The sequence below is a fragment of the Centroberyx gerrardi genome, chromosome 9 (assembly GCF_048128805.1).
Source record: "Centroberyx gerrardi isolate f3 chromosome 9, fCenGer3.hap1.cur.20231027, whole genome shotgun sequence".
Classification (NCBI taxonomy): Eukaryota; Metazoa; Chordata; class Actinopteri; order Beryciformes; family Berycidae; genus Centroberyx; species Centroberyx gerrardi.
In genome coordinates this window covers 15,604,514-15,620,449 of record NC_136005.1, presented here as the reverse complement: position 1 = coordinate 15,620,449, position 15,936 = coordinate 15,604,514, and the positions used below count along the sequence as shown (strand labels likewise).

Below are 15,936 nucleotides of genomic sequence, written 5' to 3'. Positions count from 1 at the left end.
AACCCAACTATACTCAGTTTATCTATCTTTTATTTAGGAATGGATTTTACACTCTTTTTATGCTGACATAAATCGTATTGCTCTCAATTCATAACATACATCATAATAAGTTGTGTCAAACCGATGTAGCCTTATACATATTTTAAAGGAAAAAGCAAAAATGTATGCTTTTCTGGAAATATAATTGATCTTTGTTTATATTGGTGGTTGTTTGCTGACCACCAACTGGAGGTCATAGTTTACCCACCTTAGTATTTACCACTGCATCACTAATAAGGGTTTTATCATGTTGCTGCCTATTGACTTTTTTTAATCTTTTCTACCACTGAAAAGGGAGATGAAGAAGTGTTGTGTTTATTTAGCACTACTGGCAAGAAAGGAAAGGAATACATTACGTTTAAAATGACAAGTCTGGATGAAGGATACAGATTAACTAGTCATTATCATGATCTGATGCAGTTATGCCTAACCCGACTATCTTTACATGCAGGCTGCAACTGTGTTATCCACTCAACAAGGCTGAAAGCTGGACTGTAGCAGGTGGTGTTAACTGTTTTAATAGGCAAGAAACAATCCCAAGCACTTCAAAGTTTCATTGGCGCAGTTGGGTAACTCTGGTCCAATTGGAGTGTTCCATATGGAATTAGTGTAAGGTATTCTAGTAAAGCAATATTAAAATAGGCTGCAAATAAACACAGTCACTGATCCTTGGTGGTCTCAATAGGTGCAACATAGAGACACTCAACCACAATGACTTTGCAGGTTACAAGTGGACACTATGCAGGAAAGTAAGGTTACGCTGCAATACTGCATTGAATTACTTAGGATATCTATTAGGGATAAGGGTAAATTGAACCATTTCACCTAAACATAGGGCCCAGTCAGTGCTGCTTGGTTAGAAAGTTAGATGTATGCAATTGAGAATCCTGTAGGATTTGTCAGTCGTGTAGTCTAACTTGACACTTCAGGAATAGGTGGACTATTATATTCATAGGCTACACATCGTTTATCATTATTATCATTTATATTATTTTATAAACGAGGAGTTACAGCAAAAGCGGCTGAATTAATTGAATACGTGAATCTCAAATCACCGACTTCCCTTGAATTGCTTTACCACGGGCAGTCCTAAACCTGGCAACCCAAATGGTAACGAGTGATGCGTGGACGATTCCTTTTCCGGGGTCCTCCGGTGCTTGCCGCGCGGCGGTTTGTTTGAAGTCTGTTGTAAGTCCAGCCTGCTAGGTGTGTGGACTGAGATTTTTTGTATGATGATTTTATGAACATGCACATTAACTCCTACTCCCGTGGCTTCTCTCTATATTCCATTTTGTTGTCAGGGATGCAATAGAGGGATGTAAACCAACCTAAACTCTTTACTTTTGTTTTTTATTTACACACCTTTATAAGCTAATGTAGCCTTAATCTGATATAACTTCTTAGTATTGATCGCAGAAAGTGGTATCACACTGATGCAAGTTACATGAAAATAAAACTTAAATCAGCACTATGTAATTCTTTTTTTGTTTAGGCCTACATAGGTGGCTGCTCTCCTTTTGGTGATTCCAAATGGAGCTTATAGTTTACCAACCTTTTATGCACCACTACATCACTGATTCTATTCTAGTGTAGCCTATTCTCTTCTATTTTGGCACATAGGTGAATGCCTCAAAATGTGTAGTTCTATTAATTAAAAATAGGCCTACCTCTTAAACAAACTGAACTACCTTAAACAAATGTATCAACATATAGAACTGGGGACAAGGAATGTAGATCTTTTTAAATACAACAGGTTATTATTTGAACAGACAACATGATCCGTTTCAAAACTCAATGGGCAAGACTGAAATGACATGACTTAGATACATTGTTTAGCATTACTCTCCACACAGGACTTATCAAATTCCCTGACTGCCAAGATTTAGAAACATCGCTTTCTAGATTTTGATTCTCCCAAAGCCTAAAGGGTCAACTTTGTGATTAAGGGGCATGTGGCAGGTTTTACTAGAGATATGTCCCTTGAACATGGCATCCTGTGTTTTACACCCTTTATGTGTCATTGCTTCTTAGCCATACTTGCCTTCCTGTACTGATCCTGAAGCTGAAGCCATAATGCAGTTGTGAGTAGTGTGATCAATGATTTTTCTTGATGATTGTCTGATTCTCGTTATCTCATTTTCAAATGCAAACTGTTTTTGTTTTTTGTTTTTTTTAGAAAAGTCTTTTTTCTAACCTGTGAAATACAAACTACAAAATACACAATAGTAATAAACACATTTCTTCCCAAAGAACTGCAACATATTCCTTGGTATTCACAATTTTTAATTTGGTGAGTCTTGATTCAGCAGAATTGTTGGAAACTGTGCCAAGCAAAAGCAGTGCAAAGCTTTATGTCATCTTTATGTATTGGCTTTTAAAAACAACATCTGATTTACATTGATTTATAACTTCATGAATTGGCTAGGGAGAGCCCAGCAAACACATGATCCCTATTCTATGCAGTGAGACACAAAAGACTATACACAAAATAATAGCTTTTTCAAGCATAGCATCAGCTGCACTCTAAAGCCACCATTAGGTGGCATCATTGACTAATGTACTGGATCTTTGTCCATTAGTGGACATGGGGATAACGTTGAAGAAACTGTATAGTAATGATCAGTATGTTAATTATTAAAAGAGCCTACAAGCAAGTCAGCCATGTATTATACAGTCATAATGATCAGCATAATGAGCTGATGTGCTTTAATTGCAGGTCACTGTGCAGGCAGGTAGCCCTTCATCCAGTCCAGCAGTGCACTGGGCTCTTGTAGGAAGGCTGGCAGGCTGCTCCTGCTGAAATAGGCAGCCAGGCCCAGGGCAGCGGCCGACAGAATCAGAGGCAACATAAAGGAGCGCTTGGGCTCGGGCTGATCAGACGGTCTGGTCTTCATGGGTTGGGCCACTCTCTCCCATTGAGTGAGGATGGCCTGACGGGCCCCAGCCCACTTTCCTGGCCCTCTAAGACGATACTGGTATGGTGTAGGGGGACCCAGGATCACACTCAGTCCCAGCCTGGGATCCGTCAGTAGCAGCCTCAGGATGCTGGGTCGAACCCCCACCTGCTCTGCTATCTCATCCATGTACTTGATAAAGTCAACCTGGATGGTGTGTCTCTGGCTGGTAACATACCTGAAAAAGAGACCAGAGCCAAACATTGGTATCTTTTAGATCCTAAATAAGCAATCATTGAATTGAATAAATCCACTGCAGTACCTTACAGCCATGCTCTCCCGCTTGCACTGAACATCCTTCAGCATGGCAGCCATTGAAGGAAGCTTGTTACAGCCTGTATGTAATGAGAACAGAGTTGACAATTGAGTAAATGCCCTACTTCAACCTCAAGTATTTCTGTGAAGGATAATGTGAAAAAGTTCCAATTTTAAAGCACGTGTCACCTTTAAAGACACGTGTGGCCCATCTGGCCTGCATCTCAGAGATTGGCATAATGGCTCCCAGTGGCTGCACTAGCCCAATGATAGCCAGCGTGGGGCGGTCCAACTCAGGGGGGAAAACATACTTGTACAGAGATGCTTTGTTCCCAGAGACTGACAGCACATGTGAGGCAAGGAATGGAAAGGAAAAGCTGTAACCTGTGGCAAATACCTGCAAGAGAGGGAGTCATCTCATTAACATGCTACTGCATGGCACTGCTGTCCAATGAAAGTGTGTGTAAGGAAGTGTGTGTGTGTGTGTGTGTGTGTGTGTGTGTGTGTGTGTGTGTATGTGTGTGTGTGTATGTGTGTGTGTGTGTGTGCGTGTGTGTTTGGTGTGTGTGTACACACTTGTTACGATTACACCTACCACTAAGTCGATATCTTCCACAACACTCCCATCCTCAAACTCCACGCTGGATCCTTGAAATCTGCGGATGTTGGGTTTCACCTGAACTGTTCCAGATAGGATGCGGTTGGGCAGCTCATCATTCACTGTGGGATGCTGGCTGAACAACCTGAGATTCATATTCAGATTCATTTTAACAGATTGATAAGTAATGATACTCAACTTGATGCATACCACAGGTATTTTTAATTAATAAAAGAAATCACATGCAGCTACTTCTTTGAATTATACAGCTTTGCTGTAGCTGTAAATACAATTGCACAGAAATAGATAAAACTACCTGTGTTTTGGCTTCAGATTGTACAGACTGTGGTTGAATCTTTTGTTGAGCCGGCTCTCTCCCAGGGTGCAGAATAAACCAAAGGGAAGGATGCTCTGCAGAGAAGTTGCCATCCTGTTGAAGGTCATATCCAGGGGCAAGCCGTTGTCTCCAACTCGGTTCAGAACCCAGGCTCCCCTCCGAGTGCTCAGGTAAAGCTGGGGAGAGAAGACATGGGGAGTCGGCCATAATGCCAGTACCTGAATAAGGTTAAGATTAGAGTCTTGTGTGCCTCTGAGGATCCATATGTGACACCAACCTGCTTGGTGACTCTGCTCAGTTCCACAGCTATGTCTCCTCCAGAGTTTCCTATTCCAATCACTACAACCTTTTTGTTCCTCCACTCCTCAGGAGTCTTGTAGTCCCGACTGTGGAAGTACTTTCCCTTGAATGTGTCAATGCCTGAAAGATAGACACAGAGTTGTTACCAATACACGCATCTGCTGCCAGGAGAGTTCATGACAGGTTTTCAGTTTTATTACAGGTTTATGATTGCAGTGATTTGATTAAAACATTTGGGTTAACTGCTTTTAAGAAATGCACTTGTGAAGCCCTGGGGAGGCTGGGGTGCTCCACAAAGGCAATGCAGGACCACAGACAGTGCAGATTACCAATCAGCTCCTGCCTGCATAAAAGCAACTCAGTCCTCCTGCAGAACTTGGAGAGGAAGGTGGTGCACTGAATCCCCGGTGTGATAAGCAGCCAACAGCCCAGCAAACTGTATCTTTGAGGAGTTCTGTGGCTTGACTTTTTCACTGAAAACTGTTTTGCACAAGTGGACAACATCAGGATGTTGAGATATGAGGACTGAGTTATGAGTGCGATTAGGATAGGAGACTTGGATAGTGGACGGATGGACTGTTTGCTCTGTCTTACCTGTCTCACCCCCCCTCCTGTCCTTTTACCCCCAACCTCACATCCTCTCGTTGCCAGAGTTACCACAACTTTTTCATTTGAAACAGATAGAAATGGTTAGACAGTCTATATCTGTAAGACAGTGACTTTGATCTATATCTGAAAAAGACAATGCAGCTGGCCGCACACTCAAACCATTCCAAAACAAAAGAAAAATATTTCCTCCAGTGTCCATGACTTGTTTATTAGCCTGGGTAGTTTTATAGAGGATCCTGGTTTAACCCATCTGTTATGATTTCATAACAGTATTTCATATAGGGAACTGAGAGCCAAATCAAAGTGTTTAATAAAATTACATATATGAAAAGGTTGGTTAAGGACACGATACTGACAATCACAATTAAGTATTCTCTTTGGGTGGAGGCTACCTGATTTCTGTTGGCATTATGCAACCACATTGACTTGATAATTATAGTATATAGTCTTGCCATAACATGCTCCTACACACTGTGAGGAAAGTTCATTCTTAAAGAATATAATTTCTCTCCATAGTGCTCTACAGCACTATCTGCCCTTGAAGGAGTTGAGTTTTTTTTTGAGTGGTACCTGGGAAATCATGGAGAGGCAAGTTGGGGTGACAGTGGTGTCCGATACAGATCATCACAGCATCAAAAATGTGTTGCTCCTTCTTTCCATCTCTGTTCTCCGTCTCAACATCCCACTGGCCTGAACGAGAGAAATCAGATCTCTGCTTCACCTGCAAGACTTTGGTCTGAGAAACAGAGAGGCAGAAAGAGAGCTGATTACAGAACACAAGCCAGCACAGGTTTCTTATCCCTAACTCTGTTAAGTGCAATTATGTGGGTTTGAACATAATAGCATACTTTTCCTATGTTCCTGGCTTGGCATATCCTTCAGTTATACCGAACTCAGTGACATTTCATATCTGAGACTGAGGTGAAAATTAAACATTATTTCAAGGATATAAAAACTCTTAATTGTAGGACGGAAGTTAGTGAAGGATCCTCACATTGAAGCGTATGTGCTTGGTGAGCTGGAAGCAATCGGCATACATTCGAAAGTAATCCATGATGAGGGAGTTGTGCATGTAGTTGGGGAAGTGTGCGGGGATGGGGAAGTCACTGTAACACATCCTCTCCTTGGAGGTGTTGATGATGACAGAGTGGTAGATGCTGGCTCTGTCTGCCTCTGGGTTCTCCTGGGATAGGACCATAAGTGGAATTTGAATAGGTGCTGTAGGTGCCTTGCACCCATAAAAATAAACATAATTCATAGTATAATGCATAGTAAGCATATTCTGAACAATCAACAACTATTTTCTGTTGCCAAGTCGCTCTAGGTTATTATTTTTGCCCTTTTACACCTATAACATGGTTGGGAAGACAGATCTCAAATATAGCTTGCATCCATATGCATGAAAGGCAAGCTCCACCCCTGCCTGGAGGAGAAAAAATATTAATTTCATGTTATCATAATCATCATTATTAAACAGTTGGTTCAGAGTAGAATGGCCACTTTCAAGTCCCAGCAATAAAAAAAATAAAAAATAAAAAAAAAATATCAAATTCACCTTTACAAAAAATCCACTGCTAAATTATGTGGTTTTATATAATTTTTGATGCATTTTATGGGTCTAAATGACAAATTTTTACTTTGTGTCTGCAATGTTTAGATGCATATAATAAACTGATTAAATGACACAATATCATACTTTCAGCTGAAATTACATTCTAGAAATATAAAAATAAAACATACTGCAAAATTTATGTGGATTAATCATTTGTGTTGATTTTTCTTAGAAATATGTCTGTCCCACATTTTTGGGTCCTTACTGCAACAATGAACAAATCGTTTATAAATACAATGTTTTAAATTCCCAATAATACCCAACAAGAATTTTGAGAATAAAGTCAAAACTTAGAGCTTAAAGTCAAAGACTTCCATAATTCTGACTTTAAAGTCTTTTCTGAGATTCTGAGATTCTGAGAGTAAAGTCAGAATTCTGACTTTAAAGTCAGAATTCTGAGATTAATCTCAGAACTAATGCATTTTTCACATGTGGCCCTAATCCTCTTCCGCAAGCAAAAGTATAAAGTCCTATAAAAAGAGAACTCAAATAAAGCAAACATAACTTAAAAATGTACTCCGGACAGTAGGCTATTTAAGCAGCTATAGGTCTACTTAATCTCTAACCCTGATGATTTGTCATGTAACATCCTGTCCTTACCAACACAAGAATTCATTACCATAACAGCAGTGGTGGAAAGAGTACTAGAATGATCTACTCAAGTAGAAGTATTGTTACTTTGCTGATATTTTACTTAAGTAGACGTAAAAATACTGTTGTAAAAATCTACTTAAGTAAAAGTAAAAAGTAGCTCATTTAAAATGTACTCAGAGTAAAAGTTACTTTTTAGAAAAGAAAACATTGTTAGATGTGATCTTTCCCATGCAATTATAAAAGGATGAGAGGACCAAGTGCAAATTCAATTCTTTTAATTGGACAATTTGGAAATTACACAATAAAGTGCACAAAGTAAAGCCAGATTACTCTCTTTTCCTTGCTGACTGTTCACTGTGAATGGCTGCACAATTTGCCAATTTACGATTGTCCAGTTTCTGATACTTCTGATACTATACGTTTTTTTTTTGTTTTGTTTTGTTTTAAGTTGAATCAAAAATAAATTCAAATATCGTATGCAATTTTCTAAGGGTTTGGGATGAAAAGCTGAAAAAAGATTTTCCTGATTAACATTTTTTAACCTAAATGCAAATTAGTGTCTCAACAATTGTACGAAAGACTCTGCAAGTCCAAATTACTTTTCAAAGAGTTTCAATATTGAACAATTTGGAGAGCTAAAAGTGCCCCGAGTGTTCCCGTTCGTTTGAGCCTCTCATATTGGCGCGGTTGATGGAGATGAAAGGAGACAGTCAGGGAAGGGACCTGCAGCCTGCAGAGTGTGACTCACCTTAAACCTCCACAGGCCGCCGATGTCATCACTGCTCTCGAAGCAGACAGGCTCCAGCCCCTCATCCAGACAGCTCTTGATACAGGCCAGACCTGAACTGCCCCCTCCAACCACTGCCACACGCTGGGTCATGCTTTAGCGTTAGCCCTGCACAGGACGGTCCGGCTCAGTCTGAAAATGTCTTCTCTAATAACAAAGGCATCCGTGGAGCAGTAGGTCAACTAAGAAGTTAGTCATCACTAAGATCTGCTTTCTCCTTTTATGGACTGTATTTTGATTACAGCAGTGACTTGGCTATGTTCATGTTTACTCCATTGATCTTTGTCCTTGCATGAACTGGTAGAACACAACACATATAAGTTAATATGTAGCAAGATGTGGTTGCATTTTGACAGACATTTTCAGACCTACCTGGAGGTTGTGGTGTGAACCCATTTTCTCATGATGCGTAGCAGCATGGCTGCGCTGTGGGCTATAGGGACGGCAAAGTCAGGTCAGTCAGTCAGTTGCTGAATCCAAAAGTCCAGACTTCCCTGGACTTGCTGACTTTGTGGCACGTTCCTGTGAAGTCCAAGAGGGGTTCGGGCTGTCCCTTACCAAAATTAATCAACTCTGTAAGGCTCTCACGCAGACTTTTGGGGGACTCTATGTGGACTTCTGCTATCTTACAGAATTTACTAGTGAGATTTCCTACTGGTCATTGCACTACAGATATGATGATAAGATGTAAGGCCCCATTAGCAGCTTTTTATGCAGAGTCACAACCCTGCACCCTTGCAAACTCACGGATTCATGCTGATCTAAAACCATAGTCTGCAAGGGTTCAGTCCGCGAGTCTGCAGTACACACATTTAGATACAGCCAATCTGACACTTCACTCCCTTAAACCAAGAATAAGGAACCAGTGTCACGGTGTCAGTATGTAGGCAATAGGCTAGTGAACAGGTTATAAATGTTTGCACTAACTTTAAACATTAACAGTACCTCTTAAACATTGACTATAAACCCCTCCATTTACTCTGTGCCGACAGGTTAAATAGTAATTTGAACCAAATTATAAATTAAACTCAGACAGGATTCATGTCAAAAAGACACATTAGCTGTGATATTAGGCACATATTAGATCTGGATTATGCACATTTCATAAAGTCTGAAGCACTGATTCTCTGTCTGGACTTTTATAACGCATGTGACACTATAGAACACAGCTTTCTATTTCAGATTCTTGAACGCTTTGGCTTTGGTCATAATTTCCTACGGGTAATGTTTTATGAAGACACCAACAGCTCTGTAATGCTACATTCCAGCACTTCTGGTGGATTCTCAATCAAAAAACAAGTGAGACAAGGATGTCCGATATCCTGCTTCCTTCGAATTTCAGATTCTTATAACTGGTTCAGTGCAACATAAGGAAACTTAGAACTCTATATGTAGTGTGTAACTGAATGAAATGTGATCCACATTAAAGTATGACTCTCCAGTCCCCTCTTGCTCTGATGTTGCTTCGATTCTATGGCCAAGAACAGTTAAAGGAATAGTTCACCCAAAAATGAAAATTCTGTCATCATCTACTCACCCTCATGCCAGTTGAAACACAGGTGAAGTTTGCCCATATAACACACAGGGAGGTTGCCAGCACAACTCCATAGCAGCCTTCTCCAAAACAACTGAAGTCAGTGGGGACCAGTTCTTCAGAGTTCCAAAAAGACCTGTATTTACACCATAATTTAGTGCAAATCTTAACTACAGTTGATTGATTTGCAACAAATCATGGTGTATAGGTCTTTCTATTCACAGTGTGATTGTTTGGCTGTTTTTGTTTTGGAACTCTAAAGAACAGGTCCCCATTGACTTCAGTTGTTTTGGAGAAGGCTGCTACGAAGTTGTGCTGGCAACCTCCCTGTGTGTTATATGGACTAACAAATTTCACCTGTGTTTCATTTGGCATGAGGATGAGTAGATGATGACAGGATTTTCATTTTTGGGTGAACTATTCCTTTAACCGCAGTTTGACGAAGCAAGTGATGCATTTTGTCAGCAATGGACTCAGGGCCGGCCCCAGGGTTTTGGTGGCCCTAAACAAGAAATGTGTGGCCCTATAACTTACACATCACACAATTACACACTCGCAGCTGACCGGATACACAAATTTCCTTGCTTACAGCAGTCATCACATAACAAAGCTTATGCTGACTTTATGCTTGGAATAAAACTGTAGCCCCTTTCATACCAAAGCAATGACCTGGGTAAAAGGTAGAAGTGGTGGTGAAAGGTTTCTAACCAGGTAATATTACACAATAATACAACACTGGAAAAGACTTTTTATTGAAAGGCAGTCAAAAAGTTGTTATAGTCTGAAAACTATTCCAAGCTTACTACAACTGTTGACAACTGTCTTGTGCAGCAGATTGTGATCTATCAAGAGAGAAAAAAAATATATCATGCAAGGTTGGCTAGTTAATTGTAAGCCTGTGTGCACGGATGTGCGTGTATAGAGCTTAAACCTGGGTAACTGTAATTCAGTTTCATCAGTAACAACATTACACTTTCTATGCCTGTTCATTATTACATTCCATATTGAATTTATTGATAACTGGAAACCTTGCTTTCTGGTATGATTTCACTGGAACAGTAGATCTATACACTCATCCTCAAGCACAGCCTCAAAAACACAGTCATATCAATGCTGTGTATAGCACAGTAAGCACTGTCAATAGATTAACAAACATTACTTAGCCAACTAAATAGAGTGAGAATAGAAAATCACAAAAAAGGAAGAAAAGCAACCAAGCACATTATTTTGGCCATATTTCATACTCTGTTTGAAACTACTTTGTTTTAGCATAGGTATTGCTCCTCCACCACCATCTTAGTATTTACATACTTCAATCATGCAGTTTAAATTACATTTACATTATGTTATTAAGCAGAAGCTGTTGTCCAAAGCAACTTACAATATTTATTGGGGGCATCTGCAGAATGGGCGAGGAGGAAGGAAAGAGAGCTTTTTCAAGCAGTGCATCAGCTGCACTCTGCAGCCTCCACTAGGTGGCATCATTGTATCTTGGTTTATGAATCATTCATGGAGATGGGGATAATGTAGAAAAATATTGAAGTAATAATGTTGAAGAAACTGTATACTAATGATTAGTATGTTAATTATTAAAAGAGCCTGCAAGCAAGTCAGCCATATATGATACAGTCATAATCTGAGCTGATGTGCTTTAATTGCAGGTCACTGTGCAGGCAGGTAGCCCTTCATCCAGTCCAGCAGTGCACTGGGCTCTTGTAGGAAGGCTGGCAGGCTGCTCCTGCTGAAATAGGCAGCCAGGCCCAGGGCAGCGGCCGACAGAATCAGAGGCAACATAAAGGAGCGCTTGGGCTCGGGCTGATCAGACGGTCTGGTCTTCATGGGTTGGGCCACTCTCTCCCATTGAGTGAGGATGGCCTGACGGGCCCCAGCCCACTTTCCTGGCCCTCTAAGACGATACTGGTACGGTGTAGGGGGACCCAGGAACACACTCAGTCCCAGCCTGGGATCCGTCAGTAGCAGCCTCAGGATGCTGGGTCGAACCCCCACCTGCTCTGCTATCTCATCCATGTACTTGATAAAGTCAACCTGGATGGTGTGTCTCTGGCTGGTAACATACCTGAAAAAGAGACCAGAGCCAAACATGTTGTGGACAACAGGACTTGGTCCTTTTGATCTTTTAGATCCTAAATAAACAATCATTGAATTGAATAAATCCACTGCAGTACCTTGCAGCCATGCTCTCCCGCTTGCACTGAACATCCTTCAGCATGGCAGCCATTGAAGGAAGCTTGTTACAGCCTGTATGTAATGAGAACAGAGTTGAAAATTGAGTAAATGCCCTACTTCAACCTCAAGTATTTCTGTGGGGGTAAAGTGATGTGAAAAAGTTCACATTTTAAAGAACATGTGTCACCTTTAAAGACACGTGTGGCCCATCTGGCCTGCATCTCAGAGATTGGAATAGTGCCTCCCAGTGGCTGCACTAGTCCAATGATAGCCAGCGTGGGGCGGTCCAACTCAGGGGGGAAAACATACTTGTACAGAGATGCTTTGTTCCCAGAGACTGACAGCACATGTGAGGCAAGGAATGGAAAGGAAAAGCTGTAACCTGTGGCAAATACCTGCAAGAGAGGGAGTCATCTCATTAACATGCTACTGCATGGCACTGCTGTCCAATGAAAGTGTGTGTAAGGAAGTGTGTGTGTGTGTGTGTGTGTGTGCGTGTGTGTGTGTGTGTGTTTGGTGTGCCTGTGTGTTTGGTGTGTGTGTACACACTTGTTACGATTACACCTACCACTAAGTCGATATCTTCCACAACACTCCCATCCTCAAACTCCACGCTGGATCCTTGAAATCTGCGGATGTTGGGTTTCACCTGAACTGTTCCAGATAGGATGCGGTTGGGCAGCTCATCATTCACTGTGGGATGCTGGCTGAACAACCTGAGATTCATATTCAGATTCATTTTAACAGATTGATAAGTAATGATACTCAACTTGATGCATACCACAGGTATGTTTAATTAATAAAATAAATGGCATGCAGCTACTTCTTTGAATTATACAGCTTTACTGTAGCTGTAAATACAATTGCACAGAAATAGATAAAACTACCTGTGTTTTGGCTTCAGATTGTACAGACTGTGGTTGAATTTTTTGTTGAGCCGGCTCTCTCCCAGGGTGCAGAATAAACCAAAGGGAAGGATGCTCTGCAGAGAAGTTACCATCCTGTTAGTGGTCATATCCCTGGGCAAGCCGTTGTCTCCAACTCGGTTCAGAACCCAGGCTCCCCTCCGAGTGCTCAGGTAAAGCTGGGGAGAGAAGACATGGGGAGTCGGCCATAATGCCAGTACCTGAATAAGGTTAAGATTAGAGTCTTGTGTGCCTCTGAGGATCCATATGTGACACCAACCTGCTTGGTGACTCTGCTCAGGTCCACAGCTATGTCTCCTCCAGAGTTTCCTATTCCAATCACTACAACCTTTTTGTTCCTCCACTCCTCAGGAGTCTTGTAGTCCCGACTGTGGAAGTACTTTCCCTTGAACGTGTCAATGCCTGAAAGATAGACACAGAGTTGTTACCAATACACGCATCTGCTGCCAGGAGAGTTCATGACAGGTTTTCAGTTTTATTACAGGTTTATGATTGCAGTGATTTGATTAAAACATTTGGGTTAACTACTTTTAAGAAATGCACTTTGTGAAGCCCTGGGGAGGCTGGGGTGCTCCACAAAGGCAATGCAGGACCACAGACAGTGCAGATTACCAATCAGCTTCCTGCCTGCATAAAAGCAACTCAGTCCTCCTGCAGAACTTGGAGAGGAAGGTGGTGCACTGTCTCACCCCCTCTCCTGTGTGTGTTTCCACAGGCAGCAGTCAGTGTGTGACCCCGCTTAACAGACACCCCGGTCCATGAGGAACCTCAGTTGTTTTTTCGCCCTCACTCCCTTTCCCCCACCAGTTGTTGAATCAACATTTTCATTTGAAACAGATAGAAATGGTTAGACAGTCTACATCTGTAAGACAGTGACTTTGATCTATATCTGAAAAAGACAATGCAGCTGGCCGCACACTCAAACCATTCCAAAACAAAAGAAAAATATTTCCTCCACTGCCCATGACTTGTTTATTAGCCTGGGTAGTTTTATAGAGGATCCTGGTTTAACCCATCTGTTATGATTTCATAACAGTATTTCATATAGGGAACTTAAGCCAAATCAAAGTGTAAAATAAAATTACATATAGGGAAAGGTTGGTTAAGGACACAATACTGACAATCACAATTAAGTATTCTCTTTGGGTGGAGGCTACCTGATTTCTGTTGACATTAGGCAACCACATTGACTTGATAATTGTAGTATATAGTCTTGCCATAACATGCTCCTACACACTGTGAGGAAAGTTCATTCTTAAAGAATATAATTTCTCTCCATAGTGCTCTACAGCACTATCTGTCCTCGAAGGAGTTGAGGTTTTTTTTGAGTGGTACCTGGGAAATCATGGAGAGGCAAGTTGGGGTGACAGTGGTGTCCGATACAGATCATCACAGCATCAAAAATGTGTTGCTCCTTCTTTCCATCTCTGTTCTCCGTCTCAACATCCCACTGGCCTGAACGAGAGAAATCAGATTTCTGCTTCACCTGCAAGACTTTGGTCTGAGAAACAGAGAGGCAGAAAGAGAGCACAGGTTTCTTAACCCTAAGTCTGTTAATTACATGGGTTTGAATATAATAGCATCCATTTCAAGGATATAAAAACTCTTAATTGTAGACAGGAAGTTAGTGAAGGATCCTCACATTGAAGCGTATGTGCTTGGTGAGCTGGAAGCGATCGGCATACATTCGAAAGTAGTCCATGATGAGGGAGTTGTGCATGAAGTTGGGGAAGTGTGCGGGGACGGGGAAGTCACTGTAACACATCCTCTCCTTGGAGGAATTGATGATGACAGAGTGGTAGATGCTGGCTCTGTCTGGCTCTGGGTTCTCCTGGGATAGGACCATAAGTGGAATTTGAATAGGTGCATAAACATAATTCATAATATAATGCATAGTAAGCATATTCTGAACAATCAACAACTATTTTCTGTTGCCAATTCACTCTTACAACCTTTATAAACACAGTCATTGACAGTTTTGCAAAGATGAAATATAGAAAAATATGTTAAATTTTGGCAAAACGCTCATGCTGTTTTGACAGGCCACTGGGAATCAGTGCTGCATTTTCTGTAGCATAATAGTTGTGAATGTAACTGTAATTTCAGTATGCTGATAGGTTATTATTTTTGCCCTTTTACACCTATAACATTGTTGGGAAGACAGATCTCAAATATAGCTTGCATCCATATGCATGAAAGGCAAGCTCCACCCCTGCCTGGAGGAGAAAAAATATGAATTTCATGTTATCATAATCATCATTATTAAATATGCAGTGCAAACAGTTGGTTCATAGTATAACTCCTTGGGTGAGACAAGAAGAACAATCAATTTCTACAACTATGGGCACTTTCACCTTAAACCTCCACAGGCCGCCGATGTCATCACTGCTCTCGAAGCAGACAGGCTCCAGACCCTCATCCAGACAGCTCTTGATACAGGCCAGACCTGAACTGCCCCCTCCAACCACTGCCACACGCTGGGTCATGCTTTAGCTTTAGCCCTGCACAGGACGGTCCGGCTCAGTCTGAAAATGTCTTCTCTAATAACAAAGGCATGCGTGGAGCAATAGGTCAACTAAGTAGTCATCACTAAGATCTGCTTTCTCCTTTTATGGACTGTACTTTGATTACAGCAGTGACTTGGCTATGTTCATGTTTACTCCATTGACCTTTGTCCTTGCATGAACTGGTAGAACACAACACATATAAGTTAATATGTAGCAAGATGTGGTCGCATTTTGACAGACATTTTCAGACCTACCTGGAGGTTGTGGTGTGAACCCATTTTCTCATGATGCGTAGCAGCATGGCTGCGCTGTGGGCTATAGGGACGGCAAAGTCAGGTCAGTCAGTCAGTTGCTGAATCCAAAAGTCCAGACTTCCCTGGACTTGCTGACTTTGTGGCACGTTCCTGTGAAGTCCAAGAGGGGTTCGGGCTGTCCCTTACCAAAATTAATCAACTCTGTAAGGCTCTCACGCAGACTTTTGGGGGACTCTATGTGGACTTCTGCTATCTTACAGAATTTACTAGTGAGATTTCCTACTGGTCATTGCACTACGGATATGATGATAAGATGTAAGGCCCCATTAGCAGCTTTTTATGCAGAGTCACAACCCTGCACCCTTGCAAACTCACGGATTCATGCTGATCTAAAACCATAGTCTGCAAGGGTTCAGTCCGCGAGTCTGCAGTACACACATTTA

General features: G+C 41.4%; 2 protein-coding genes across 2 annotated transcripts; both read right to left on the bottom strand.

Moving 5' to 3' along the window:
• Nucleotides 1-2,334: 2,334 nt before the first annotated feature.
• On the bottom strand, nt 2,335-8,224 carry LOC139908831 (flavin-containing monooxygenase 5-like). Its single transcript, XM_071895672.2, has 9 exons — nt 8,047-8,224; nt 6,087-6,275; nt 5,663-5,828; nt 4,461-4,603; nt 4,163-4,359; nt 3,844-3,991; nt 3,438-3,645; nt 3,256-3,328; nt 2,335-3,171 (listed from the first exon to the last, which is right to left on the bottom strand). The coding sequence occupies exons 1-9, from the start codon at nt 8,176-8,178 to the stop codon at nt 2,757-2,759; spliced, it is 1,671 nt and encodes a 556-aa protein (XP_071751773.2). The 5' UTR covers nt 8,179-8,224; the 3' UTR covers nt 2,335-2,756.
• A 2,928-nt stretch (nt 8,225-11,152) lies between these two features.
• LOC144539689 (flavin-containing monooxygenase 5-like) lies at nt 11,153-15,218 on the bottom strand. Its single transcript, XM_078285581.1, has 9 exons — nt 15,087-15,218; nt 14,375-14,563; nt 14,068-14,233; nt 12,992-13,134; nt 12,694-12,890; nt 12,375-12,522; nt 11,994-12,201; nt 11,806-11,878; nt 11,153-11,696 (listed from the first exon to the last, which is right to left on the bottom strand). Exons 1-9 carry the CDS (start codon nt 15,216-15,218, stop codon nt 11,282-11,284), a joined length of 1,671 nt encoding a protein of 556 aa, XP_078141707.1. The 3' UTR covers nt 11,153-11,281.
• Between the last annotated feature and the right edge of the window lie 718 nt (nt 15,219-15,936).

What these genes read in the sequence shown, in the direction of transcription:
- LOC139908831 (XM_071895672.2), bottom strand. Translation starts at nt 8,178, where the DNA reads ATGACCCAGCGTGTGGCAGTGGTTGGAGGGGGCAGTTCAGGTCTGGCC. An exon ending in GCGGCCTGTGGAGGTTTAAG is followed by an intron (nt 6,276 to 8,046) that starts GTGAGTCACACT and finishes GTCCTATCCCAG; the next exon opens with GAGAACCCAGAGGCAGACAG. An exon ending in AATCTGAAGCCAAAACACAG is followed by an intron (nt 3,992 to 4,162) that starts GTAGTTTTATCT and finishes TATGAATCTCAG; the next exon opens with GTTGTTCAGCCAGCATCCCA.
- LOC144539689 (XM_078285581.1), bottom strand. Translation starts at nt 15,218, where the DNA reads ATGACCCAGCGTGTGGCAGTGGTTGGAGGGGGCAGTTCAGGTCTGGCC. An exon ending in CCAAGCACATACGCTTCAAT is followed by an intron (nt 14,234 to 14,374) that starts GTGAGGATCCTT and finishes TCTGTTTCTCAG; the next exon opens with ACCAAAGTCTTGCAGGTGAA. An exon ending in GGCCACACGTGTCTTTAAAG is followed by an intron (nt 11,879 to 11,993) that starts GTGACACATGTT and finishes CATTACATACAG; the next exon opens with GCTGTAACAAGCTTCCTTCA.